Below are 27825 nucleotides of genomic sequence, written 5' to 3'. Positions count from 1 at the left end.
GACAATGGGAACTGCAGTGTGTGCTTTATCTGACACCTGATGTATCCGGTTTGAGTTCACATGTTATGATATGGACTTCATATGGATCTTTGCTTACACATATGTAGAGGAAAAAGTCTGAAAAGTAATTGGAGCATTATCTAAGCTGCACCGCATGACCCGTTGCCCCAGTAACGGGCCGCGTTGCATCAGCATCCGCAGCATCAGCAGCAGCATTAGTCAGCCAGTCAAGGTCGCCAGCGAGATGCATCACGGGAAGGCGAGGAGGACACCAGAGAGAGGAGAGAGGAGGATGAGGGGGGGGGGGGGGTGAGGAGGGTAGAGGCGGGGCACAATAACCCCCCCTCTCTCTTACGACCCTCAGGACTACCACGCTACGCGCATGCGCCCGCGATTTCGTCAACTGAGCTGACCAACTAACCGAATAAAGGCTGCAGCCATAATAGGACATGGACGCCGCCTCGCCTCACGGGATGCTGTGATGATGCACGACTGTCACGGACTTGTGCGCGTAGAATCGGAGGGGCGGAGCAGCGACGCGGCCTCCCAGCATTCCGGTTATTCATAGGTTGATGAAAGAAAAAAATAAATAATAGAAACAACCGAGTGCGGTTACGTGCGGTTCACCACGCAGTTCCCGTATGAGACGAATTACAAGAGAAAAGGAGGGAGGCACTGCTGCACAAAACCCTGACTGCTGCACCTCATCCTGGGCTTCCTTCTTTTGTCCAACCCGACAGTCACGACAGGTGAGTGTCCAGTTTGTGATGCTTCTTTTTTTTTTAAACAAGCCGTAGGCGTAAAAATCTGCTACTTGTGCCGGTTTGACCGACATTACAGAGACAAACTAACACTCTTAGTTTATTCTCTGTTCTTTACAGCTTCATATATGCTTTGTAAAACGCACCATGTTCGTTGTAAGTGGTTTAATTTCTTATGGGAAGGATGGAGAAGCGGTCGTGTCCTCTCTGGTAGAGCTGGATAGCACCACGGACAGCGCCTAAAAGGGTTTGTTTCTTTCCCTGCAGCTGTGAGCGCAGACGGGCGGGTCCTGCGAGGTTTTTCACCACCACCTGAAGATCTCTGCTCCTCTCCTTCAATTCGGATAAGAAGTTGCCCGGTGATTGTGCCTCTACGTTGCAGAAGATGGAGGGACAGGCAAGAGCTTATCTTCTTCTTCACGGGTTTCTGTTGTGACCCACATTCAGGAGTGTTTTGTTTAGGATGAATTTAAAAAAAAAAAAACAGGAAATGTGTGAGATAGTTAAGTGATTATCACAACTTCAGACCGTCTTTATAACTCAGGAGTTTATAGGAGTTGGGATTTCAGAATAACGCATGTGTTAGGAGTGTTTCTATATAAAGTCCAAGCAGAGCAGTGTGGGCGGTGTGAGCCTGTATGTCGCTATGCCATAGCTCTGTGAGTCACCCATGAGCACTGCAGATGTGTGCTAAGTGTGCATGATAGGGGAACCATGTTATATGTATGTGATGGTTTACAGCATGCATGCTTCATTTTTTTAAAAATTTCGTGTGTAGATCTGTGAACAGGAGAAAGTATATGTGTTATTTGTATTTTCAGTAGACGTGAAAGAGGGAAGGAATAAATATGTAGCCTTTGTTTGACTCATGTTTCGTCTATATATGTATGAGGACCAAATGTCCTCAAAACAAAAGCACTGATTCATGATTAGAACTTTGGTTTTCTTTAGGATAAGAACAAGCATTATGTTTGTTTTGGGGTAATGTCTTCCCGAAACATGGATGAAATTGCATGACAATCAGATATTTTGAACAGCTACTGTAGAGTTTGATAGCTGCAAATATTTCCGTATGGAAAACATCACAGTAAACATCAGGATTTTGATGTTAAATGCATCACTGTAGAGGCTCCAGTTTTAGTAGAAAACAGAGCAGAGAGTGTAATGCAGCTACAGTTCACTCCTGAGAAAGCGCATCGGTATTTCCTCTTGTGATGCTGTCACTATTTGCACATGAATGCAACACATTAAAAGCCGTCCTCTGGGGGTTTTGCTGAGACTGGCGCTCGGAGAATTGTAGGAAATGGAAGGTGAGACAGGTTGGAGAAAAAAGTGGGTCTAACAGAAGTAAATGACTTGCAGAATGTCAAGAGCATCTCAGGGTGGAGCAGAGGTCACACTTATCACCAGCATTAAGGAGCAGACATTCTTATTTGTTTATGGATGAGTTGGGAATGACAACACATAAACACAACATCTTTCAATTCATACAACATTTAAGACGGTGGATCAATGATTTTCTGTAGAAGTTTTCAAAGATAATCAGTGCTTGAATCATACAAAGAGAGAGAAAAGACTGGAGCACATTTGCTGCTTTATTTGCAGGTAAAAACATGTAAGGTCAGCCTGGAATAGATGCACATCTGTCATTGGGTAGAAGGTGAAACAGGAATTTAAACCTAATGGATTATTGTTACAATGGTGTGAATTTCCAAGGTTGGGTCTTTTCTCTCTAAAGTTTTCTGTCCCTGATCTGTGAAGCAGGATGTGCAGAAAACCCGATTTTACAAAAACATGTTTTGATAAGTTTATCTATACTTTTAGCTTTGATTGACGCAAAAGAAATGGAGGAAAAAAACTGTTGAATGAGCTCTAAAGTTGAGTCTGTTAACCAATCAGGGAAAGCGTTGTGCACAGAAGAAAATGAAAACAAGGCTCAATGTGAAAAAGACACCGTATGTGTGAAACTTTAAAGTGACAACAAAAGGTCAAATTTATCCTTTATTAATAGTTTATTAAACTTTCGGAAATTACTTGTGCGTCCGTGGCGATTGTCAGACAAACAAAACAATAACAAAGGACATTACAGACATCAAGAGCATAGTGCTCCATAATATCATGCAATCAAATATCAAATACAACAAAATTCAATAAACAGAACTATGATATCACAAGGATTTGTTTAACAGCACTGAAAGATATGAAGGAGCACGACTAGTCTGCAAAGGTGGCACTCAATACCTTCGTCCTAAGGGAAATAACTCATATTCAGAAATAAACAAATAAACAGCAGGGCTCTGACATCTACATTTGCTCACTTTCAGCCCAGCAGCCTCTCTCTTTGGTTTGAATGTGCATGTTTACTCTTATCTCTTAACAACTTCACCATTAAGCCGAGGATTGCTCTGACAGAATGAACGACGTCTGTGCCTTCACAAGTTTAGCAGCTCAGACGTCCGTGTGTATAAGTGGATGTTGATGCATGTATACATTCCCTGAAGGACATCCTGTCGTGCTGTGACTTGGCATTCTGCTCTGATTTTTCGTGCCAGATATTGACCATCTCATCGATACGTGACCCGAGCGCTGCGGGACCCTCGTGCTAAAATCCTGTAATGTTATTGAATCCGTGACCCAAAACAGTTCGATACATTTAGCCTTAAACCCGTTTGCATTCGAGTTGATTGGCTCTTTCGAGAGGAACTTGTTGGTTTTGGCGCGGTGCGGATGTAGGTCACATGTGGTCACTGTGTTTGTGTGACTGTGTCAACACCCGCATGCGGTTGCAGCATATCAACATTACTTTAGGTTGTTAGAGCCTGCTGCATGATGTGTGTGTGTGTGTGTGTGTGTGTGATTCTGCGGTTACTTTCAGCCCGTCTCAATAAAACTGTCACCTCCAGGCTGTTGCCATGGAGACCAAGGAAGGAGGGAGAGATGGAGGGAACGATATTGACGCTCTTGGATGGATGGAGAGGAAGAGAGACAGGCAAACAAATGCAGATGTTTCCTTTTAGATGAAACAAGATGACAGTTGATGTAGTTAGATGTAGTCTGATGAGTCATGGCTTTCATCTGATTGATGATTATAGTTGTCATAGTTACAAAACGTAGTTATGTGACTGTTTTTATCCTTTTATGTCAACATACGGACAGCAGAATAATCTGAATCATTTTCTAAGTCATCTGTTTGAATTTGTGTGTGTGTGTGTGTGTGTGTGTGTGTGGACAGTGTGATCACGTGGTGTCATCACGGTACCAGTTGCCATAGTAACACAGCATCTGTTCAGCTAATCTGAGTGCTGCAACAGGCTACTAACACAGAAGATTGTCCTCAGGTTACTCAGTGTTTTTAGGAGGCTGAAAGCATTCCTGTTGAACCTCTGTCAGCTGTTTCTCCTTCATGTTTACCCTGTTCTGTTCTTTTAAGTCCTCGTCCAATCAAAAATATGTTTTTCTTGTTGTTACTTCAGTTGAATGTTTGAGCATCACTGTGCAGAGTTTGACACCTGAAGGCTACTGGAGAGGGAAAGTTTCTCTGTATTCAATGAACATCTGAGTTTGAGGCGTGTATCTATGTGCAGGATTTGTGACATCACAACTTCGGAGCCAATCGTAGTCCAGCAACTTACACAAATGTGATGTGGAAACTTGAAGCCTCCAGTGCACAAACTGAGAATGAGAATGGACTCTACAGTGAAGTAGGAGACATTTTCATGTCAGGTTGGGAGCAACAAGAGTAAAATGCTCGATATCCAATCAGAGAAGAGACAAACACTACACTACAGAAGCTAAGTAGCTGTTAAACATCACGCTGGTTGTCTTGGATTCTGGTTTTCAATGTGTTTTTTTATCATAAATGTCACTAAAAAGCAGCTGTGTCTGTTTTCTCAGACAATCACTGTAGTTATCAATCCTTAGATGAGACGATTTTGGGCACTGTCATATGACGTTACAGTTTTCTACTGATTCACTGTGACTTGACAAAAAAAAAAAAAAAATGAGACAGACACAGTCGACGAGGGAGACGAAGAGAAAGAGGAAGGTGAACTTTAGTACAAATATAGCAGGTGGTACGTGTGTGTGTGTGTGTGTGAGTTTCAGTTTGGTCTTGTGATGACACACTCAGGGCTCTTTTCTCTCTCCGTCTCAGTTAATTAACTTTTGACTTCAGTGACGCTGATGAGTTCGGACTCAGACGGAAGGATGAGTTCTTTCATGTTTGAAGGGTTTCAGACTCGAATGCTCAAAATCTGCACTTTCATTCTCAAACTACACTGTGATGTCAGTAGTAGAGTAGTTTAGAGAGTAGTTTAGAGAGTAGTAGTAGAGTGTTTGACTGTTATGAATCATCTAGCAACTAAAAACTGACACTAAGCAGTCTGCTTTTCCAAAGTTCTTATTCTGACAAGATAGAAATACAGAAAAACATAATTTAAATAAAAATATATCACCACTTAGTCTTTTAAAAAAGCAGATTTCTGCATTTTACATTACACATGAATTGCACATATTTTCTTTGGAATGTATTTCATCTTTTATAAAGTTAATAATTGTGTTATAATTATTGATTATTATGGCTGTTAAATTCTTATTAAATGGCATTATTATATGCTTTAAAATGTTATTTTATATCAGTGAATATACACGCTGAGCCAGTGTACCATATTCTCTAAAAATCTCTAAAAAATACTCTAAAAATACTCATAGTAAAGCAGCAATGTCATTTTTATGTTTTTACACCCTTATTCAAACAAACTGAGAGTGGATAAAGAATATTAAACTGCACCTGTGGATACAGAAGTTAATTATTCAACATCTGTAACATTTAGAGGATCCAGCAGATGTGAGTGTCATTGTTTTGTCATTTCGTACTGGCTTTTAAAAAATATTCATGTAATTTGGTGGAAAGATAATAAAACCTATTAAGAAACTTTCAGAGACTTTAGTCCCTTTGTGGTCTCCATCCATTATAAACACTGAGTAACAATGAGAGTAGACAAATCCCCAAACGGTGAGAGATGCAGTGGCTTTTAGTCTGTGTGAGCTCACCGGATTATCGATCGCTCAGAAATGTCACCTAAATCCTCGGGGGAACGTATGTAAATGAAAGCAGGCAGCAAAACAGTGAAAAGGCTGCTCGCCAAAGAGGAAATTTTATCAACCTTGAGAGCTGAAAGGGATGGTTAGTTTGAAAATGTTTCACTGAGGAAGTACATGTCTTACTGAATGTATTGGAAGACATTAGAAGGTGGATATTCTGCACATCCAACACCAGATGCAGAGCTGGATGCATGTTTGACCTTGGAGCTTGAAGGTTGAAACGTTGCTTCGTTGCATCTTTGTCAGCTTGCAATGTTTAGTGTACAGACTAGCTCTCCATTCCCTCTGTAAGAAATTATTTTTCACAATCAGTGAAGCCATAAATCAAGCCGAATTCCTGGTGAAATAAAACACTAACCATAATTTCTGTCACTGTTAGCATGAGGACATCAACCAGTCAATGACAAACCTTCTACAAACCTGCTCCGCCGCTATGGTTTCTCTGTCGGACATGATGGATTTTATAAGGGTTCAACTGAACTGTAATTTAATTTCTTAAATGGATGTGCATCAGAAATGGCTACATAAATTCTTCCACACGGTTTGATTGGTTGGGAGCAGTGCAGTGCAGTTTCATGGCATGTGAAGTTAAATCCAGCTTACTGGTTCTGTTCAAGGCTTAAAGGATAAGGCTGCTGGTTTTCTATATTTTTCTTACTGTCAACAAGTCTCATGTTTGGAGCCAAACTAACAATGAATTGATCTACTAACAAGTTTTGTTGTGTGTATCCAAAACCTGATATATCTTATTCCTCTGTGCTCAAGTTCTTTGAGAAATTTACAATGTAGTACAAAGTCAAGATGTCGCGATACGTAGCGCAACAAGCTAGCAAAGTTGTAAACAGAACCGAGATCCTTTAGCAGCCTTGATCGCTGTTGGAGCCATTTCTAAACAAACTAACGTGATTAAACTCTTCATAATGAAGGAGCATGTCACACATTGCAGCGATGTGACTCATTGACGTGTTTTTTAATAGTTTTTGGACAACAACCAACAGAGGAATACGATATATCAGGCTTTGGATACACACACAATACTTGTTAGCAGATCAATTCATCGTTGGTTTGGCTCCAAACAGATTTGATGGCAGTAAGAAAAATATGGAAAATCAGCAGCTTTGAATAGCAAGTTTCTGCAATATTTTGTGCAGAAAATGAAAAAGTGATTGTTACAACATATTTCGTTATATGCTTCTTTAATTTTCCTTTTCTTTTCGACATAATCATCACATACGATGACCACAAACGCTGACCTCCCTCCTTATCAGTACATTTCCTGTCAAACGTCCTAGCATTGAGAAAGCGAATGATGCCATTTCCTCTTCCACCTCCAGTATTTTTCATACAGGACACCTCATCATGTACTATCACCAGCTAAAAAAACGTCTCACAATTCATGGTTGATGCTGTTCAACACTTAAATTGGGATATTCTGAGATATCATGGGAAATGTTGAGGAACAGGACCACTGAAAAACATGGTTTTATTTCCTTATTTCTGGGGTCAAATTAACACTTTAACACACTATAACCACAAACTTTGACTTCCTTACTGTCAGTGGCCTTTACAAGTTGCTGATCTAGGTCTCTGGATTAGACCATCAGATACACATATGAAAATGCAAAAGAAATCATCTTCTCAGCAGACGCTGCGGTTTAAAATCCCTCATTTGACCTTCACATCATTTCTTGTGAATGTTTCTCTTCCTGTGCAGCCAACACCCCTACGGCTAAAATGAATCCTAAAAAGCACGGTCCACACTAATATTATCTGACCTTGCTTTGATATTCTGATATTGGTTTAGCAAGGGCAGTGGATCACCTGAGGCCCCGCCAGGTTCTTCATACCGTCTCATATAACAGCAGCACATTCTGCACCATCAGCAGAGAGGAGTGTTTATTACTGACGGTGTGCTGCATGTCTGACATCAGCAGGAATAAAGACACAGTGGCCTAATTTCTACTGCTGCGACCCAACGTGACCTGACCAGGAATTTTATATTGTTCATTAATATTAAAACGAGCAGTGATGTCTAACAAACTTTGATCTTTATTGACCTCTATGGTGACCAGGAGGGACTGCAGCTACACTGGTAGAATATGGGAAAAACTGACGGACTGAAATGTAGTTTTTACTGGTAGAGATCTACTGGACTGGTAGTCAAATGTGCTGGGAATGCTGGGATAGATTCTAGATAGATGACTTAATTCACTGAGACAGAAAAAAAGATAATTGTTGAGTTAAATGATTAATTTTTCTCTTTAGCAGAGAGCAGTTAGGAAAGTTAGGAAGTCTGTGCTAAAATGATTGGTTAATTAATTGATTAGTTTATCAGTTATGATAAGGGATTATTTATAAAGTAAAATGTCAGAGATTTGCTTCTCAAATATGAGAATCTGCTGCCTTTTCTCTGTTATATGTTATACTGTTATAAAATGAGTGTATTTTGGGTTTTGGACTGTTGGTTGGACAAAATAAGATTTTTTCCCACTATTTTCTAAGCAATTAATCAATTAATTGAAAACAACAGATTATCTAATAATGAAAAAAGTACAGTAGCTATTTTTTCTGGAGGTTGTTTTATGGTTGCACTTCAGTCATTCATTCATTATTCATCACTCGGATCAATAAAGTATTATCATCTTATTTCAGGAAGTTGAACACATGTATAATCAGTAGTGTCTTGTTCAAGGATACTTTGACTGTCGATGCTAAATAATGGGTTAAAAAATGACAAATAACAGTCTTAAACTAGAGAAGATCTGTCACTCAATCAGTAGTTCAGAGGAAAAATTCCATAAAATATGGGAACCCTTTTTGATATTATTTCATAACTCCGCATTAGACTGAAACCGTATATAAATAAATTTTTACCCTGACATTACACACCCTTAACACTTCTGCTAACTCGTACAATATTAACCGAGTTGTTAGCATGCCATCTTGCCTCAATCACCACTGTAATTTTTAATTTATTTTTTTCAGCGGTTCGATCCCCGGCTCCTCCAGTCCACATACATCAATATATCTGTCTACCTCTTGTCCTTGGTTTGGGTTTTATTGTTTTGTTGTTTAATCTTTCTGTTCCTGTGACTTTGAGCTGCAGATATGTGCATTGCAGCAAAGCTGTGACATGGACATTTTCTCTTATGCTCACTTGTTAAATAAATGGAAAATCTTAATAAAAAGCTGTTTTAAAAAATTATGAGTAAGAAAAAAGATAACAAAATAGTGGAGAACTAATTAATAATAGAATTATAAAATATACATCAATTTTTTTAGCACAAGAGGCTTTTTGTTGTGTGTTTATGTGATTTTTGTTTTCTTTTTTTGTCAATAAAACTACAGTTTCTGATGTCATGAATAAATTTCACTCTCCTTGGTTACAATATCCAGGGCTTTTAATATAAAAATATTATGGTTGGTACTTGTGTACATAGAGAAGGGGGGGGGTGAGTGACCTCACAGGACTCCACTGTGACACTGTGTTTTCTTATAATGTGCTTTACAAAGACCACATCCTCATGACTCTCTACTACAGTACGACCATTACCGAAGCTCGATGAGGGTCAGACGTTAGTCTGTAACATCTGATCTTCATGATGACCGAGACTGCTCCTTTAATACCGACATTGATTTCATTAGAGATGAATCGATAGCATGACAGGGCCTGGCTCAGTCGCAGACGCAGGTTGAACGACTTCAGTATTGAATTTCATCTGTTTATGAAGCTGATTATGTCCAGGAAAGAAATACAATTGATCAGGAAGATGGTGCTCTACATACAGTAGAAAAAGTTTACCACAAATATTGTTTGATTTGATTTATTGATTGGGACAGTGTGCAGTTTTAAACATTAAAGATGCACTCGAAGCTAATTAGCATCCGTAGTCAATCCACAATCAAAACATACAACAGCATAACAACAAACAGTACAAAGCAAAACAAAAAAAAAACACACACACACACAAACACACACACACACACACACACACACACACACTAACACACACTAACACACACACGCACACACACACACAGAACACACCATACAAAATACAAAATACAAAGCTACACACAAGAGCACATCACATACACCCACAATGTCAATTAGAAATTAATAAGGTAAACTAGACTCAGTAATTATATGTGGTGCAAATGGGGTCATGTTACTTTACTTTAGACAAATGATAAGTTTTATTTTTAAGTTTTATATCCTATTTCTATTTTTGTTTCATACTTAACTCCTTATTTATAAAAAACACTATTTACATGAATTACATCAGGAGCTGTTGTGGTAGCAGGTGTAGTGATGTCAGTATTAATATGATGAATAATCTTGTGTGGCTGCTTTTGAGTGAAATGTGAGCACAAGTTCACTGTTCGATACCCGATATCATGTCTATTTGTTTATATACTGGTGTGTCACCGCATCACTGACCTGTCTGGCGTCAGCGTCACAGTTATACCGCATCTGTCGGCCGCAATGATTGAAAATCCTATTATGAGCTCAGATTTCATATTTATTATGTCTGCGTTTCTTCTTCCCTTTGACATCCTTTCCTTTCCTCCTTCATCTTCATTTTCTGTCTGCTCTCCTCATTCTTCTTCTCCCCTTTTCCTGTTTGTCTTCTTCTCTTTTTTTTCTATCGCCTTCCAGGAAAAGCAGGTAACAGGTTATCTCCTGTTCTCGCTGGCCACCGCTGTTATCGGCTCTCTGCAGTTCGGTTACAACACAGGAGTCATCAATGCTCCAGAGCAGGTTGGATTTTGCTCTTATCTCTTAAACCCCAAATGCCTGTTTGTGGAGAAGCAATCATACTGCACACCAGAATTTAATTTGGGTTATCCTCAGCTTGTTAATTAGTTCAGATAGGTGAGTTTTTTCTGACGCAGGAAAATTTTTATATTTAGACAATGTAGACAAAGTCAGTGGATGTAAACATAAAAATCTTCAGCCTGTGCAGATTTAAATTGGGTTATTTTAGTACAAGTTGAGCAAAGCAGTTGAAGCTTTTCAAACGTTCCTTAATTTTGTTAATATAAACCACAACATTTTTACTCTGTTACTAATTTGGCAGCTACATTAAGTGCCAAACTCATAGAAAAAGGAGCACAAACATGCAAATTTTCACTCTGGATACATATAGATACTGGATTTATTTTGGGAAGTTCACACTCATATCTGTGCATTAAGTATGGATTAGCCTGGTTTAGCATAAAGACTGCAAGGGGAAATACGCCTACCAACAACTCTAAAGCTCACTCATCAGAAGGTTGTATTTGATCTATAAACAGAAATATATAAAAATGGACATTTGTAGTTGTGGAGGGAGTTGGGTGCTGTTTCTTGAAGTGCTTTAGAGCTGTTGGTATGCATGTTTAACTTTGGACAGAGCATTGCTAGCTATTTCCCCATGCTGTTAGTGCCTATGCTAAGCTAAGCTAATCACCTCCTGCCTCTAGCTCCATACTTAAATTCTTGGGAAAAAAGTGAATAAATCTGTTTCCCAAAATGTTGAACTATTCCTTTACTGTAAGCTAGCTACAAAATTTCTCCCTGATTTTAGAGTTTATGCTAAGCTAAGCTAATTATACTTAAACTCTTGGAAAGAAAGAATACACTTTCTTTCCAAGAGCGTAAGTATGGAGCTTCCAAAACGTTTAACTATTCCTTTACTGTAAGCTAGCTACAAAATTTCTCCTTCATTTTAGAGTTTATGCTAAGCTAAGCTAATCATACTTAAACTCCTGGAGAGGAATAAAGAATACACTTTCTGTCCAAGAGCGTAATTATGGAGCTTCCAAAATGTTAAGCTATTCCTTTACCGTAAGCTAGCTACAAAATTTTTCCCTGATTTTAAAGTTTATGCTAAGCTAAGCTAATCATACCCAACCCTAACCCTAACCCTAGCCCTAACCCTAACCCTTTCTTTCCAAGAGTTTAAGTAGCTTCAAAAACATTTAACTATTCCTTTACTGTGACTGATCAATACTAAACTACTATTATAATTAGCAGTGCATTTTTATCTTTGAATACTGGCAAGGTTTGAGAAACAGTAGCATCATCAGACCCTTTTTCTACTCTGAAGTTTGTTGAATTGGTTCCAGCTACTTCTGAGATTTTTCTTCTCTTCCCTCAGTCTATTTATTAATCTGTCCCTTTTATCAGAAACTACGATCTTTCTTCAACGATACCTGGATGGAGCGTTACGGCGAACCCATAGACGCGGGGGTCTGCACCACCGTCTGGAGCATCACTGTCGCCATCTTCAGTGTGGGCGGCATGGTGGGCTCCTTCAGTGTTGGCGTCATGGCGAATAGATTTGGCAGGTGGGAATCGAAACTTGTTGGATCTGTTGTAGAGTTTGTTATTTTCTGTGTTGTCTTTACTGACAAGCTAAACATATTCTTGTCAATAATACTGACTGTATAATGTGTAAGTTCTGTCTTTTGTCTGTCCTTATCAACTAGTTCTTTACTTTGAACGTTTTTCCCCCCTTTAATGACTCTGTGTATTTCCTGTTTGCCTCAGCTGAACCGTCACAAGCCATTACTGTTAATGGAGCTTATGAAGCGTGGCTGTCTTGAGCCCACTGCTCGGCTCTAATGTTCCCCAGAGTTGTTCCTTCATTTCTCCATTTGGCTCTGAAAATTGCTCTACTTCACAAACCACACTCCCTTTTTCATTCTGTCTAGAGACTGTTGTTGTTTTGACTGTTGCCATAACACTCAGAAAGAAAGAAGGAAATTTGGTGTTCACAGTGGAAATGCATTTGGCTTTTTTTCCAATTCTTGACACATTGAAAATACACTTATTTGCTTTCTTTCCAAGAGTTAGATGCAAATATTGACACCACTCTCATGTCTGTGTGTTACGTACAGAGCTAAAGCTGATAGAGCAGTTAGCTTAGCTTAACCCTGGTCTCATTTTACACCCAAATAGTCAGAATGAGTATAAGTGATCCTGAGAAAAATGCTGCCAAGGCTTCAGTTACCCAAAGGTTGGACAGAATGGAAGCAGGAGAAAACAGCTAGCCTGGTTCTCTTTAAAGGTCACAAATACGACTGCCAACACCTCTAAATCTCACTTATTACAGCATTTTTTTCATTTTAGGGGTAGTTAAATGCTGTAACAATATGACTTCACCATAGACTTGTCATCACAATAAAGTTGCTAGCACTATTAGCCGATTAGCCAGACACTAAAAGTTGTTTGTCAAGAAGTAGTTAGCAGGCAGCTCACAAATTGCTTTTAACTCTCTTTTTATATACAGATTTAAATAAATAAAAGATACGACATTTTGATTACAAAGTCTTCAAGGTATATTTGAACATTGGAGAGAGCCACACAAGTTGTTTACCCTTGCTTCCACTCTTTATGCTAAGCTAAGCTAATCGCCTCCTGACTTCGGCTCCATATTGAACAAACAGACATGACAATGGAATCAATCTTCTTATCTTACTCTCATAATGAAAATGAATAAGTGCACTTCCAATAAGCACTGTTAAAACCCAAGAGTTAACAGATAACTAATGGAGGAAGAGCTTTTTTTCCCCATTATATGCACGCAAGGGCATTTATACCCACTAATGCATGTCTGTCAATTAACTAATTAGACAGAAAAACAAGTGACCTTTACAGACACTCAGGCAGGACAGTCAGATCTGACACGCTCAGGGTTATTTCTCAGTTAATCAATGGACTTGTCCATTTTTATCTTCTTCAATCACAAACCTCCTGGCTGCTCTCCACACCACCCACCCCCATTTTTATTTTATTAGGAAGAGAAACAGCACAGAAACTGCTAACCAAACTACTGAAATATATTGGGATTGCTATGTGGTATGTTTAGAGATGCAGTTTAATTAGTTGTTCACAGCTACAGCTCCCCAAAAAAAGACATCCAGTGTGCCTGTTCAATGAACCAATTATTTATTCTTAATGTGAGGTTTGGGCACCCCTGGGGGTCCGTAACACAGAGACAGGCAAAATAAATGTTATTATTTTATTACTATTATTAACTGCATGATGTAAATTGGATATTTATTTGATCTTTCAGTAACACATTATTTTGCAGGGTCATAATATTCAAATCATTTGCTAGTAAGTTTAAAGAACTATGTAAATTGATATTAATTATACTGCAAGAAAAACTGTAGAGAGAGTGTGCAGTAGGTACACATAAGAAATTTCAATATTTCAGTCAGTGCACAGCAGGTCAACTGAACCTGCAGAATGTGTATTTGCTCAACAGGCGTATATGGAGGATAAAGTTTCCAATAAATGAATAATGGATGAATATTTGCTGTACTTTAGATGTAAATTGAGTAAGAAAATCAGTATTTTCACTTAAATTACTATGGAATCACATCCAGGAAGCTAAAATTCTAAGGAAATTACAGACTCATGAAAAGTGTTCCACATGTTTCATTTGATATTACAGTATGTTTTCTTAAAATTAGGGTTAAAAAACTGTATTGTTCACATTTTGTGACCATAACTAAATTTGTATCTCACATCTGGGTTATGATTTGTTTTTCCCGTCCCTCCTCCTGCTCCTCCTCCTCTTCTTCAGGCGTCGCTCCATGTTCCTGGTGAACTCTCTGGCGGTGATCGGCGGCCTCCTCATGGGCTTCTCCACCATGTGCTCCTCCTATGAGATGGTGATCGCCGGTCGTTTAGTCATCGGCCTGTTCTGCGGTCTGTTTACCGGCTTGACTCCTATGTACGTGGGCGAGGTGTCACCCACTCCCCTCAGAGGAGCCTTCGGCACCCTGCACCAGCTTGGTGTGGTCGTGGGCATCCTCATCGCTCAGGTCAGCAGCCTTAGATTAACAAACTTTACTCTACAAGCAGCTGTCAAATTACAAGCTACTAATCTTGAGATCAGCAACTACAACATCAATATGAATTAGGTTTCATGCGATAACTGTATTACTGTATTTGTCTCTGACCCTGCTGTTGTGGCCCCTGGTGTTAAGGTGTTTGGTCTGGAGGCTCTGCTGGGTTCATCCAAGCTGTGGCCCCTACTGCTGGCCCTCACCGTGGCCCCTGCTGTGCTGCAGTGCATCCTGCTGCCCTTCTGTCCCGAGAGCCCTCGCTTCCTGCTCATCAACCTCAAACAGGAGGAGCAGGCACGCAAAGGCACGCACTGATACTGCTTAAGTACTACTGCAACTACTGATTATACTGCTGCTTCTACTGCTATACTACTGCTCATACTGACGATACTACTGATTCTACTGCTATACTACTGCTCATACTGACAATACTACTGATTCTACTGCTATACTACTGCTCATACTGACAAGACTACTGCTTCCAGAGACAATACTTCTGATTCTACTGCTATACTACTGCTATACTACTGCTCATACTGACAATACTACTACTCCTAATGATGATACTACTACAACTACTGACAATACTATTAATTCTACTGCTATTCTACTGCTCATACTGACAATACTACTGCTTCCAGAGACAATACTACTGGTTCTACTGACAATACTACTGATTCTACTGCTATACTTCTGTTCATACTTACAATACTACTGCTCATACTGACAATACTACTGTTCCTAATGATGATACTACTACAACTACTGACAATACTACTGATTCTACTGCTGTACTACTGCTCATACTGACAGTACTGGTTCTACCATGCTACTGCTATATCTGCCAATATTAATTTAACTACTACTGCAACCTCTACTTGTGCTACTTCAGTCACACAAAATACTTTGTTGTCACTGTTAGTATAATATGGGCTATAAAGAAATACTATTACATTAAAAAAAGAGAGAGGAGAACAAGCAGAGAGGCAGACAAACGGATGAATATCAGATACTGTGAAATGGAAAAAGTGAGTGAGAGAAATAGAAAAGTAAAGATGGAGAATTATATGTGAGAGAACGAGAGCAGGTAAAAGTGAGAGAAACAGCAACGAGAAAGAGAGAAAGTGACAGGTAGAGAGAGAGATCAGTAGTTACAGGTACAGAGAGATGAGATCAGGTGAGTGAGGATGATGTTTTAACCTCGAGAGAAGAGTCCTTGAACAAGCAGAAGGTTTTGGCGTCTGTTCAACGCGCAGCCTGTCAGGGTCGACTCTGAGGCACTGACCCACTTCTCCTTCACACCTCTCGTCTGACATAAACAACAACAAGCAGCAGTAAAACAGGAGGATGTTCTTATTTATGGTCAGTTGAGAAACAAACACATTATTCTTCTCATAGCCAAACTCTTTTTAACTCTCTGGTTGTGACTCTTGCTGTCAGATTTTCCAGTTTTATTACCAGTTATTGTAGCTGCTTGTTTTACACACCAGTGTGCCAGCGCATGATTCAACACGACCAACCTGTTAGCGCAACAGAACCGACTGTAGCTCGTTGGTACCAATGTTTGACTGTTTCTGTTCTGTCGACAGTGCTGGTGCGTCTGCGCGGCAGTGAGGACGTGAGTAAAGACCTGCAGGAGATGAAGGAGGAGAGTGCTAAGATGGCCATGGAGAAGAAGGTGACCATCCTTGAGCTTTTCCGCGCGGCGGCTTACCGACAGCCCCTCCTCATCGCTGTCATGCTGCAGCTCTCCCAGCAGCTGTCAGGGATCAACGCTGTGAGTCAGCAACAGACCGCATGCTCACACACACACACACACACACACACGGGGAGCTACACACAAACAAACAATATTAAACACACAAATTTATTGTCTATTCTTCATTCGGATCCCCATTAGTTGTTACCTTGGCAACTACTACCCTTCCTGTAGTCTATGTTAAAAATACACACAATATAATCATTAAATGTTAAGCGTGGCGGACAGCTTTATACATGCCTGTGTATCGGAGATAAGTCACAATAGAGAGACTGAGCTTCTTTAATAATTCAGAAAAGGAACCACTTCATTCAGTAAGAAGGTCACTTCATAATACTTTATCCAGCTGGGTCACTGGGGACCCAAATGTCAGATACGTTCTCCCAGTAAGTGGCAGAGCTGAAATTTGGTTCAGGCATTCATGGTTCCAGTGTGACGAACTGGTTCAGAGTCAGTGACAGAGAAGGGAATCACACATGAATAAAGCTTCTAAAGATGAGATTTATTGTCAACTTAATATAAAATATAATAATGTTAGTCAGCTAAATCAGTCGTGAATGCAACGTATGGATGAGTGAAGTATGTGATACGTGCAAGCAAAACAAAACAAAACCAAAGTCTAACCCATCTGGCTGGTGGAGGCCTGGAAGGAAAAGAGAAAGAAGACACCTTAGGGCTGGAGGCCTAAACTACCCAGGTAGTTCCCTGACGTCCTCTCCAACCCCGCCCACTGGCTCCTGAATCAGGAAGCCCAAGCAACCTCTTAAGCAAGAAGGCAGAGAGAGGAACGTCACACGAGAAGATGATTCCCTCACTTTTCATTTAGTGCCAGCAGCAATTTTCAATTTTCCACTTGTGAAATGTCTCAACATGTTCTAGAGGGATTGGCCTAAATGAATAACTTCTACTGATCTAATGATTGCCTCAGTCATCCTCTAGGGCCACCATGGGGTCAACATTTGTGGTTTTGAGTGAAATATCTCCAGTATTGGTTGTATTTGGTGCAAACATTCAACTTTCCCACAGGATTAACGTTGTCCTGACTTTTAATCTGACTTTTAATCTAGCATCATCATCATCTGGGTCAAAATATCACTCTGTCTAGTATTGTTTTATAAACAAACACCTGCAGAACTAATGACAGATACCATCGGCCTCAGCTGTTCTTTGTGTTCAAGCAAAGCAAAGCAAGGCGAGTTTAACTGTAAAGCACCTTTCAGCAACAATTCAAACTGCTTTATGTAAGACATAAAAGGTATTTGACTAAATGTAAAAGAAACACGACATTATAAAAAAAAAGACACATTTAAATAGAATTTTAAAGAATCAAGTCAATTTTATTTGCATAGCCTAATATCACAAATCACAAATTTGCCTCAAGGGGGCTTTACAATCTGTACAGCAATATAACATCCTCTATCCTTTGACTCCTTATCTTAGAATAAGGAAAAACTCTCCTCCCAAAAAAACACCTTTAACAGTGAAAAAGTAGAAGAAACCTCAGGAAGAGCAACAGAGGTTGTTAAGAGTTAAATAGAAAATAAAAACAAGTTAAAATAGAACAGGGCAGATAAAACAGTTAGTGAGCTAATTATGATAACACGTTAAACTAAGATGGTGAAGATAGTAAACATTACTCATGTGAGTATACGTGCTGATGTTGGCATTTAGTTCAAAGCATGGTTGTGTTGAAGCTGCTGTGGCTCTACATCAGGAAAATACCTAAAAACGTTGGTATTTAACTGGTAAACTCATCTTTTTTTTTTACTCTCTGTGTCCCTTCAGGTGTTTTACTACTCCACAGGAATCTTTGCCTCAGCTGGTGTGAAACAGCCCATCTACGCCACCATCGGAGCCGGCATCGTCAACACCATCTTCACCGTTGTTTCTGTGAGTGCTGTCAGCATGTGTGTGTGTGTGTTTCTCTAAGTGTATCTATGCTTTTCAACAGTACATCACTCCCTCCTGTCTCCCCCCGTCTCCATCCGACAGCTCTTCCTGGTGGAGAAGGCGGGGCGTAGGACTCTGCACCTCCTCGGTCTTGGTGGAATGGCGGTCAGCGCTGTGCTCATGACCATCTCCCTCCTACTGGTGAGTTCAGCCTATCAGAGGGTTGGAGAGGGATTGAGTGGGAACAGCTCATGCGTGCAGGTGGCAGCAGCCTCGAGGTTAGAGGGCTGGAAAATGTGGGAAGGAAACAATTTGATCTTTTTTTCCACCCTCAACAACCAAAGTATGTTTTCTCGAACAAGGCATACAAATATATATATTTATATATATATACAAATGCCATTCATTCTGTAATTATGTTGTTTCAACTGCTTTTGAATTGTAGTCAGTAACCAGCAGCATGTAACTAAAACAACTACAGTATCACAGACTTTGATGAATACCAAAAAGTAAGGGAAAATATATACAGGAAAGCAATGATTACTGCCAGTTATTCTACATTTTATTATATGTTTTGTCTTATTCTATTTATATTTATTTAGATTCTTGCTCAGCTGCTGTAACACATGAATTTCTCTCATGAGGATCAATTAAATGTTATCTTATCTTAAGCCCCCATAGAGTTGCACTACAGTTTTAATAAGCCTGTTAGAGCTTGAATGACCAATTTTGGACTTAAAGAGCAACTTAATACCAGATGACAGGCTTGGGTTTGACGACCTTCAGTGGTTTAACTTGTCACCTAGCTACAGTGATGTGTACTTTGTGTACACCGTGACATGCTGTCGGGTGTATCAAGTAGGGTTGTTGTTATGGGTAAGAGGATTAAGACTGTGGGAGTCTTTTTAATCACTGTCCAAATTCTGCAGAATAATGAAGAATGCTTTCTTTAAGCTGCATGAATTGGTTTTATGGCCACTTTTTTTTTTTTTTTTTGGCAGCGGAACAAGCTGTTAACACAAATTTGGCATATTATCACCATATAAAGCTGTCACACTGACTATGTTAGCAAGCAGCCGCCTAGTCACACATCCAGCAACCACAGAGCAACATTATAACTCGTTTGGGGTCGTGTTTCTGGCCATTCAGTGAATTTAATACCAAGATTCTACTTCTCTTCTAATACAAGACTCTGTTAAGCTTTTTTTTTTGTTTTGTTTTCCACCTGCTCCTGAGGAAAATATCCTGACCTTAAACTGATAAATTCTCCACTTTGTTCATCAGCAAATCTGTAACCTTTTCTGCCTGCTGTTTGGTGCTGGGCCAGTGGTGGGTAAAAAACAAAACAATGAACTAAAAGATGCTAAAATACTCCATAAGCTGAGGTGAAAATTCTCAGTGGGGTTTTTCATGACCAGCGCCACCTTTATACATAACGAATTTGACCCATTGTTCCTTTAAAAATATTGATTAGTGCAGCTTTAATACCAGAATTCTGACTTTTTGCCAGCATTTTTGAGAAACTCTTCATCCATAATGCTCAGCCTCTGTTCAACAAACTAATACATATGATCTAAAGTCATATGCAGAAACATTGCAGTAATGCATTTTTGCCACAAGGTGTTACTAGTTCATTTGGTTAGAAATCATGAACACATAACAGATTTATTTAAGGTTATGTCATTGACCACTAAAATGTCATTTTAAATAACAGAGTATATCTCTTGTCTGATGTCTCTCTCTCTCTCTCTCTCTCTCTCTCTCTCTCTGTCTGAGCAGAAGGGAACTCCCGCTATGAGCTACGTGGCCATCATGGCTGTCATGCTTTTCGTGGCTATGTTTGAGTTGGGACCCGGTCCAATCCCATGGTTCATTGTGGCCGAGCTGTTCTCCCAGGGGCCCCGCCCGGCAGCTATGGCTGTGGCCGGCTGCTGCAATTGGACGGCGAACTTCCTTGTTGGAGTCAGCTTCCCCACACTAGTGGTAAGGGAGAGGCGATGATCCTGGTTTGGACTGGTTAGGGCTCGGTTTTGGGTTTCATTTGGACTTTGGGCATTTTTAAATTAAACTAGATTTGTTCTTCTCCTTTCTCTTTGTCTTTCTGTTTTCCTGCTTTTACATATTCTTAAAGATCACCTTTGGGCAGATTGTGAGAACCCATTATCTCTATATAATTTTAACTTCCCTTCCTCCTCAGTTATGGTGCGGGCCTTGGGTCTTCCTCATCTTCGCAGTCCTCCTCCTCCTCTTCTTCATCTTCACTTTCATCAAAGTCCCGGAGACCAAGGGCAAGACCTTCGACGAGATCGCCCGCAGCTTCGGCAGCGCCCCGCCTCCCACCTCCTCGTCCATCGAGGACCCTCCAGCCAGCGCCAGCGCCGCCGCGACAGTCCCCGCCTCACCGGTGAAGGAGAAAGTCCCGCTGGTGGAGGCGCCTGTGGCAGCTCCGCCTGCGGCAGCTGAAAGCACACCACTTGACGTTAAATCAAAGTCACCAGTGCAGGAGAGTGTGTAGAGCAGCTGGAGATATAGTTTTAATAGGTGAGGGAGGTTATAAATGAAGGAAGGGTCACAGACATTTCAAAAACGCTGTAAATTGTTATTAACTATCACACCTTGGAGCAATAGAAACTCTATAATTTTATAATAGACCTAGAGTATGACAGCATTATCAATTTATAGGCTTTGACCTTTAAAAGCTTTCATGGTCACTCCTAGGGCTTCTTACTCTTCTGTGACATCTCCTTAAAATTCCTTCTTTTAAATCCTCCCTTCCTTAAAAGTGAAAAGGGAAGCAGTCACTGTACAATACTACAGATTAAATATACATTCCTAGGAATTCAGCTACACTCATTAAAACGGTGTGTCTTTTTCAAGACGGCTAGTGTGTCTAGTTTGGGATGACGCACTCTTCCGCCACGGCTCCACACGCTGTGTTAAAATCACTTAACAGGTGTCAGATAAAGAGTCCACAATCATGACAGACTAGAAGCAGAGTGCGTTAACAATGATGCAGCCTCTGTGCAGGTGTTTCCAGACGAGTCCATTAACATAACATCTGAGTTCAGGTCCACTCAGGGTGAGGAAGGTGACCTGGATAGTGACGACGTGCATTTTTAAAAAATTTTTTTTTTTTAGGCGTTATAATGGATAGTTTAGTGCAATATAACTATAGTATCATTTACTAATATATAATTGTGTTGTATTTATTTTGTTCATTGCTGTCATGTTTTCAGAAGTGTTCTCAAATCACAGGTCAAAGAAGGGATTTTGTTTGTTTGTTTTAGATTTATGTTCTGCCCTCAGCTGTTGAACATGAGCTGATAAACTGGAGAGCTTTTTAGGAATGCCAAAGTACGGAATTTAAACCATCGCCTGGTCGGAACACATGTAACCTCAGATGTGTTTCTTCTGGTTGTTAAAGTCAGGGCAGGAAACTAGCAGCCACAGGCCATGGTGGTAAGTTTATTAACTGTGGGAGCCACCTTGGTTGTTAAAGCTGTAATCCTACAAGTTGGTTTTAACCATTAATTGTTGTAGTATTCAGTTGATGAAGTTGGTGCTTAGTTTTACTATTTCAAACAAACAGGAAACTTACAACACTAAATTTTCTGTGCACCAGAATATTTTTTTCTTATATTATATTTTTGCTATATTAATAGGCAAGTAGTAAATATGAATGACATTTTTTTTTATGAATTTATGCTTTACTCAGCCAATATTTGGAGGGATTTTGTGCAGGTTGGTGAAATCATGATTGTGGCTTATAAATGTTAGGACTTGCTAACGACTGTGGCCTGTGGACAAAAACGTGTCGGCTAAAATGTTTCACACATATAGAATAGGGTAACGTGCAATTAGCTGTACTTCTTTTTTTTTGTTGTTAAAGAGAAATATATGATATTTATTACCATAGTAATTAATTTTTGTATAGAGTATATAATTACCAGTTAATACACTGAAGAAAATTTAGAGTTGTAATGCTTTCCAGACTAGCCCTGAGTTAGTGAGCTTTCCCCGCAGTGGTGTAAAGTAAAACCTACATCACATGATGTGTAGCTCAGAGATTTACTGTAGATGAAGACACAGAGAGAGTTTAACACTCTAAATCTTGTTTGTTACTCTCTACGTAGATGCACTTTGTTAACCAGATAAGCAGCAGAGCAACCATTAGAGCCACAATCACTAATAGAAGCTAAAAGTCATTGAGCACAACAGCGCTTTGAGTGAAATTAAGACTTTTAATGAATAATTCAAAACTGTATTTACCTGAGCAGTTGCTTATATCTGGCCTAGATGATGTTAGACTATATGATAAAATGTGCAATTAATGTAAACTTAACTACAGCCTAAACAATGCAGGAGCTGATAATGAGTAGAGGCAACTAAAGGGGGAAGTGCTAATACTGTATAAATGACGGGTAAACAACATTTTAGTGTAACACTTAACTCTCTTGAGTGGCTGCATTTCCATCAGTAACAACCACTTACATTATTCATTTTAATGTTCATGTTAATTTTTAATGACTAGGACTACTCAATTGTGTTGATCTCTTATGATAATCAGAGAAGATAATGATCTATATAGCCCACTGTGAGTTTTAGATGGTCAATCTTCAATCAACAAAGGTATGATGCATTTAATGTGACATAAACAACATGCTGAAGTTTTTCAAACAATATTCGGAGGTAGCCCTTGACTACTTTGGCAAGAATGATAACATTTCTAAGTAGTTTAAAAGGAAAAAACTAAGAGGAAGATGCTGATATATTGAACCCTGGCATTCTTGCTCCAAAGTTAGCAAAATTAGCCAAAGTTGGCTAAGTTAGCCAGTTAGCCTAGCGATAGACTAGCTTATTCCTGTCAACAGTAGGTAAGCTAGCTAAGAGTTGTATGTACCATCCAACATCATATGTGGCCATGAATGAAAAAGGGGAAAAAAAAGATTTTTCTTAGTAATTATTTGACAAAATGTCCTTATTTGTCTCTTAACTTCGCCTGTTGACCAGGTTAGCTATCTTGTGCTTCACAAAACTGTATTTTCAGTGTCTCAGTATGAGGAACGCTCAGAGAAACAAGGGTTACAGGTGGCACAAATAACCACAGTTTTTCTTGAAAATAGACGTACAGCATTTCAGAGTAACTCTCAGACGTGTTAACTTGTCACACGTGTTTCAGGATGCTAACATGACGTGTCTTTGTGACCCAACATGACGAATGTGTTCAACGCTTTAAAAATGCTTTGTATGACTCTTAAGGCCCAAACGCACTGAACGCATTTTAGTGTTTAGTGAGTGACATATTCTTTACTATTATAAATGCTAAAGCTGATCTTTGAACTTTTCAATCATGCCAATGTCGTGCACTAGTAATGGTTCTTAAATAATAAGATCTAAAATTGCACTGTAACGTTTAATACAAAAATTTTAATGAACTATATACTCAAAAATGGAAACACATATTGAGATAATAACAAAACTAACCTTCTTTTCCCTTCATTTACCCCAAAACATTGCTTGTTTGGCGCAAAATTCAATGATTTCAGTGCGTTTCTGGCTTTAAATGTCGGGTCGAGTCGCTGTCTACGTCATGACAGTTTGTCTAAAAAAGTATAGCCATCTGTAGCATTGTTAACCTTCACCAATTTATGTATGACCAACATTGTACAGTATGTGTGGTGTATAAGTGTATGACACAAAGTATATTTTCTATATTCTGTCGTGATTGCGTGAATTACTGTAGTTTGTTGAAAATACTACTTTCACTTTTACTTGCTGCACTTTGAGAACATATTTATTTATTTATTTATGCATTCTGTGTTTATTTGTCGACTACACTGGAAAAATATTGATCTTGACAAGTAATTTAAGTAACTTACACTGGTGACTCGTTTTAAGATACTGACTGATTTTAAGGCATATAAGCTTGTTAAGATGAATATTTCTCACAGTGAAGGGGGTCGATTAGGTTCGGAGTCATGGCTTCGTTGTGTATTGCTGTATTTGTGGATGATAGTGACGTGCTGTGTTTGCACTGGAGGAGGTGCGTGGTACACTCCTCTCACGGTAGTGTTCAGTGTTGTATTCAGCCTCTCCTGCAAGGCCCCTCCACCTACACCGCTCCTTCAGTATGGCACTAACACTGAACTTTGCCAAAAAACCCTGTGTCTAATATGGATTTAAAATGCTTTCTAATGCTTTCTGTGATATCACACATTTCACATACCTCCGAGATTTGTTCTCGTCGCTCTCCTTTTTCTCTGAGTCTTAAGGTGAAATGGTGTGTGAGAGGTGACAAATTGAGAATTGTGTTTAAAATGGAATTTGAAATGTTTTAATCTTACATTCAGAAAGCTTAAACGTTGTCCTTGACGTGCCAGATGCAAGACTTAGATTTGAATTTGTGTTAAAGGGGCAGCTCTATGGCCGATGCTGGGATGCAGTCACACCTACAATTAGTTTCCTCTGGTTTCAACCGTAGTGGAAAAGCTAATTTGCCTTGTTACTTAAGGTTAAACCTTTAACAAGTGACTGATAGCCTTTTTAACTAATAGAGATTTGGTTATCTCTCAAAAACAAATCCACATAAACTGAAGTAACTGAGTAAATACTTCAACCTAAATTGTTTGGTGCACCCTAACTACTGTGCTACTATGCACATGTACAACCTTCCACTCACTGTAAAAAAAAAAAAGGAGAGTAGTATTAATTTGTATATATGTATTTTTTAAAAGAGGTGTTGTTGATATGTTGACCATAACGGTCACACCTGTGTTCGGATGTTTTTTGGGGTGTTTTCATCGTGTAGAGAGGAGCAAAAAAAAAAGATTGTGGATCCTGATTGTTAATAATCTAGCTATAATCTCATTTGACTTCCTCTGTGTGTGTGTGTGAATAATGGTGAATCACTGACTAACACTACCGTCTCCTCTCTTTAATTTACGTCTCACGTCTTCCTCGTCACTCAATCACAGCCGTTTATCCGTGTGCCTCATCAGATTACACTCAGAGCGGCTAATAGTTTAGAGTTTTGTCAGGTTTTTTTGGATCGATGTCCTTTTCTGTATTTTCATGTTGCCATGGTGACTGCCAACATTCTAAAAGTCAGTTACTATGGAGTTGTGTTACCTAGCAACAATCAGAGTAAATTCCAAATTTTTTTACCCAACAACAGCTGACTCGTTTACCTTTGAGTCAACAAAGAATCCAATTAGAGCTGCAACTAACGATTATTTTCACTATGGATTAATCTGTGGATTATTTTCTCGATTAATTGGTGAGTTGTTTGGTCCATAAAATGTCAGAAAATGGTGACAAATGACAATCAATGTTTCTTAAAGCTCAAGATGACATCCTCAAATGTCCACAACGAAAATATATTCAGTTTATTATCATAGAAGACTAAAAAAAAGCAGAAAATATTCACATTTGAGAAGCTGGAATCAGAGAATTTGGACTTTTTTCTTTTAAAAAAAATGACTCAAAACAATTCATATCAAAATAGTTGACGATTAATCTCATTGCTGGCGACTAATCGACTAATCGTTGCAGCTCTGTGTAATTACACATGCAGGTGTTGTCATCTTATTCAGCCGTATATGGCTGCAAAGTGTCCAATACGTGTTCTATATTAAACCATTTGGCTCTGAAATGAATCATGTAGTATCACAGAAATCTAAGTCAAAGAAAAACCTCTCATCGACATGCTTTGGCAGCTGTGATATTTGTTTTGTCTTGTTTTTCTATCGTTTGTTCGGTCCTGACCTGCGCATTATCGCTGTTTAAATAAATGTAGTGACTGTATGTTTGCGTACTGTAAGTCTAAGCTATTTGTGCCTCTCTGCACTGCACGCATACATAGACTGTTACTCACCGTGTGTGTGTGTGTGTTTGTGAGAAAACTTCCCTCTGCTTCTGTGTGTGAGCCGTGTCTGAAGTCGCACCCTCCTCCTCGTCACTACAGATAGTGAATGTAGTGCTTTGACCGGAGCGATGTCAGACTCACACAGCTGTCGTTTTGTATGCTTTGCTGTGTGGGTGGCAGGCAATAACTCAGATAAGACTAAGTCAGGTGATATTTACAAGATGTTTTGGGATTTCGGTGGCACCGTTGGATCAGTTTTGGGGTAACGAATGACGACAGATTTGACTCCTGTAATGTGACATGAAGTGAAAGTGTGTAACGGATGATGATATATTGTGTGAATATTAAGGCTTTTTAACATGGTCTTTTCTCTGTGCCACACCAGTGATGCACCCTAACAGTTTTTTTTGTTTTACTTGTGTTTGTATTGTACATACCAGATATAATGTTGTTAAATAAAATATTCATCATGTAACAAGACACAGTGTGAATGTGTACTAATGTTTTTCTTCTTTCTATGATTTTATTCGATTCATCAGAATTTTTGAGACATGAGAGTTTAAATTAACTAAATTGAAGAACAGCAGCCACTCTGTGAAACCACTGCTAATATCAGTGATCATCGAGCATCAATGACCTTATAATAAAAATTCAATAACATTATATTCAAAGGGACACATCAAGATGAGTTTATCAGTTTGTTTCAGAACAAAAATACTGTTATTTTAGCTCAGGCACATAAAATTATGGATAATTTAAGGAAAATTCCTGATTAATTTGATAAAGTTTGGGGTAAACTAATCTATGTACGCGCATGTGTGTATGTATGTATATATATGTATATATGTTGTATTTAAAAAAAAACTGGAGGAAAAAATAAAACAAATGAACAATTGATTTTCCCCTCCTAGCTTTTAGTTTCCAATATTTCTGAGGTCAGACAGTGTTAAAAACTGTCTCCATCTTTCGTCCAAATGAGTCAAATCAGATATCTTTCAACGTTTTTTTTTAGTCTTTTTAGTGCCAAAGTCCCTCTTTTTGTTACTATACTTCCACCGCAGCTCAACAGAGAAACACAAAGAGGGAATTTGATGCTAAAAAGACTGTAAATGTGTCAGATATCCACTTGATGTGACTAACTCAGACTGCTGAAGCCTCATATCAGCTTCACATCAACTTTTAAATGCATTTTTGCACTGAATGACTGTGTGGACACACTGTGGATTTTGGCCTCCATCACTTACATTGAAAGCACATTTGAAGGATCTTTTAATATCCAGTATGAACAGGAGGAATGATTACAGCAAAGAAAACCTCTTTCACTGTTCATATGGACACCTGACTGATGTTTTAAGACACACTTGAAAAACCGTGAACCCGTCCTAAAACTTTTTCACATCAAGGACCCCTAAACTGACACAAATTAGACCACAGACCCCCATTTGATAAGATTTTTGCTTTTAGATGTTTTATTACAGAGAGTGTATGTCACTGTGTTACTTATAGATGCAATTGTAGTGCAAATAAATGATTCCCCTTTTTGCTGTGGACCCCCTAGAACCCCCTCAAGGACCCCTAGAGGACCTCACTCTGAGAACCACTGC

General features: G+C 39.2%; 1 protein-coding gene across 3 annotated transcripts; it reads left to right on the top strand.

The window, feature by feature from the left end:
* The first annotated feature begins 365 nt into the window (after nucleotides 1-365).
* On the top strand, nucleotides 366-26701 carry LOC122969651 (solute carrier family 2, facilitated glucose transporter member 1-like). Of its 3 annotated transcripts, XM_044335541.1 has the most exons (11): nucleotides 366-749; nucleotides 1029-1158; nucleotides 10525-10626; nucleotides 12037-12197; nucleotides 14444-14684; nucleotides 14850-15012; nucleotides 16298-16485; nucleotides 18253-18357; nucleotides 18460-18558; nucleotides 20137-20340; nucleotides 20555-26701. In XM_044335541.1, exons 2-11 carry the CDS (start codon nucleotides 1147-1149, stop codon nucleotides 20870-20872), a joined length of 1593 nt encoding a protein of 530 aa, XP_044191476.1. In that variant the 5' UTR covers nucleotides 366-749; nucleotides 1029-1146; the 3' UTR covers nucleotides 20873-26701. The 3 variants fall into 3 exon arrangements, with proteins under 3 accessions (XP_044191476.1, XP_044191475.1, XP_044191477.1); XM_044335540.1 differs by lacking the exons at nucleotides 366-749; nucleotides 1029-1158 and having other exon boundaries at nucleotides 9916-10626; XM_044335542.1 differs by lacking the exons at nucleotides 366-749; nucleotides 1029-1158 and having other exon boundaries at nucleotides 9916-10626; nucleotides 18460-18612; nucleotides 20134-20340.
* Nucleotides 26702-27825: the final 1124 nt, after the last annotated feature.

This window comes from Thunnus albacares, chromosome 19 (assembly GCF_914725855.1).
Source record: "Thunnus albacares chromosome 19, fThuAlb1.1, whole genome shotgun sequence".
Lineage (NCBI taxonomy): Eukaryota > Metazoa > Chordata > Actinopteri > Scombriformes > Scombridae > Thunnus > Thunnus albacares.
The sequence above is the reverse complement of the archived record's forward strand: the minus strand, read 5'-3'. Positions and strand labels throughout refer to the sequence as shown.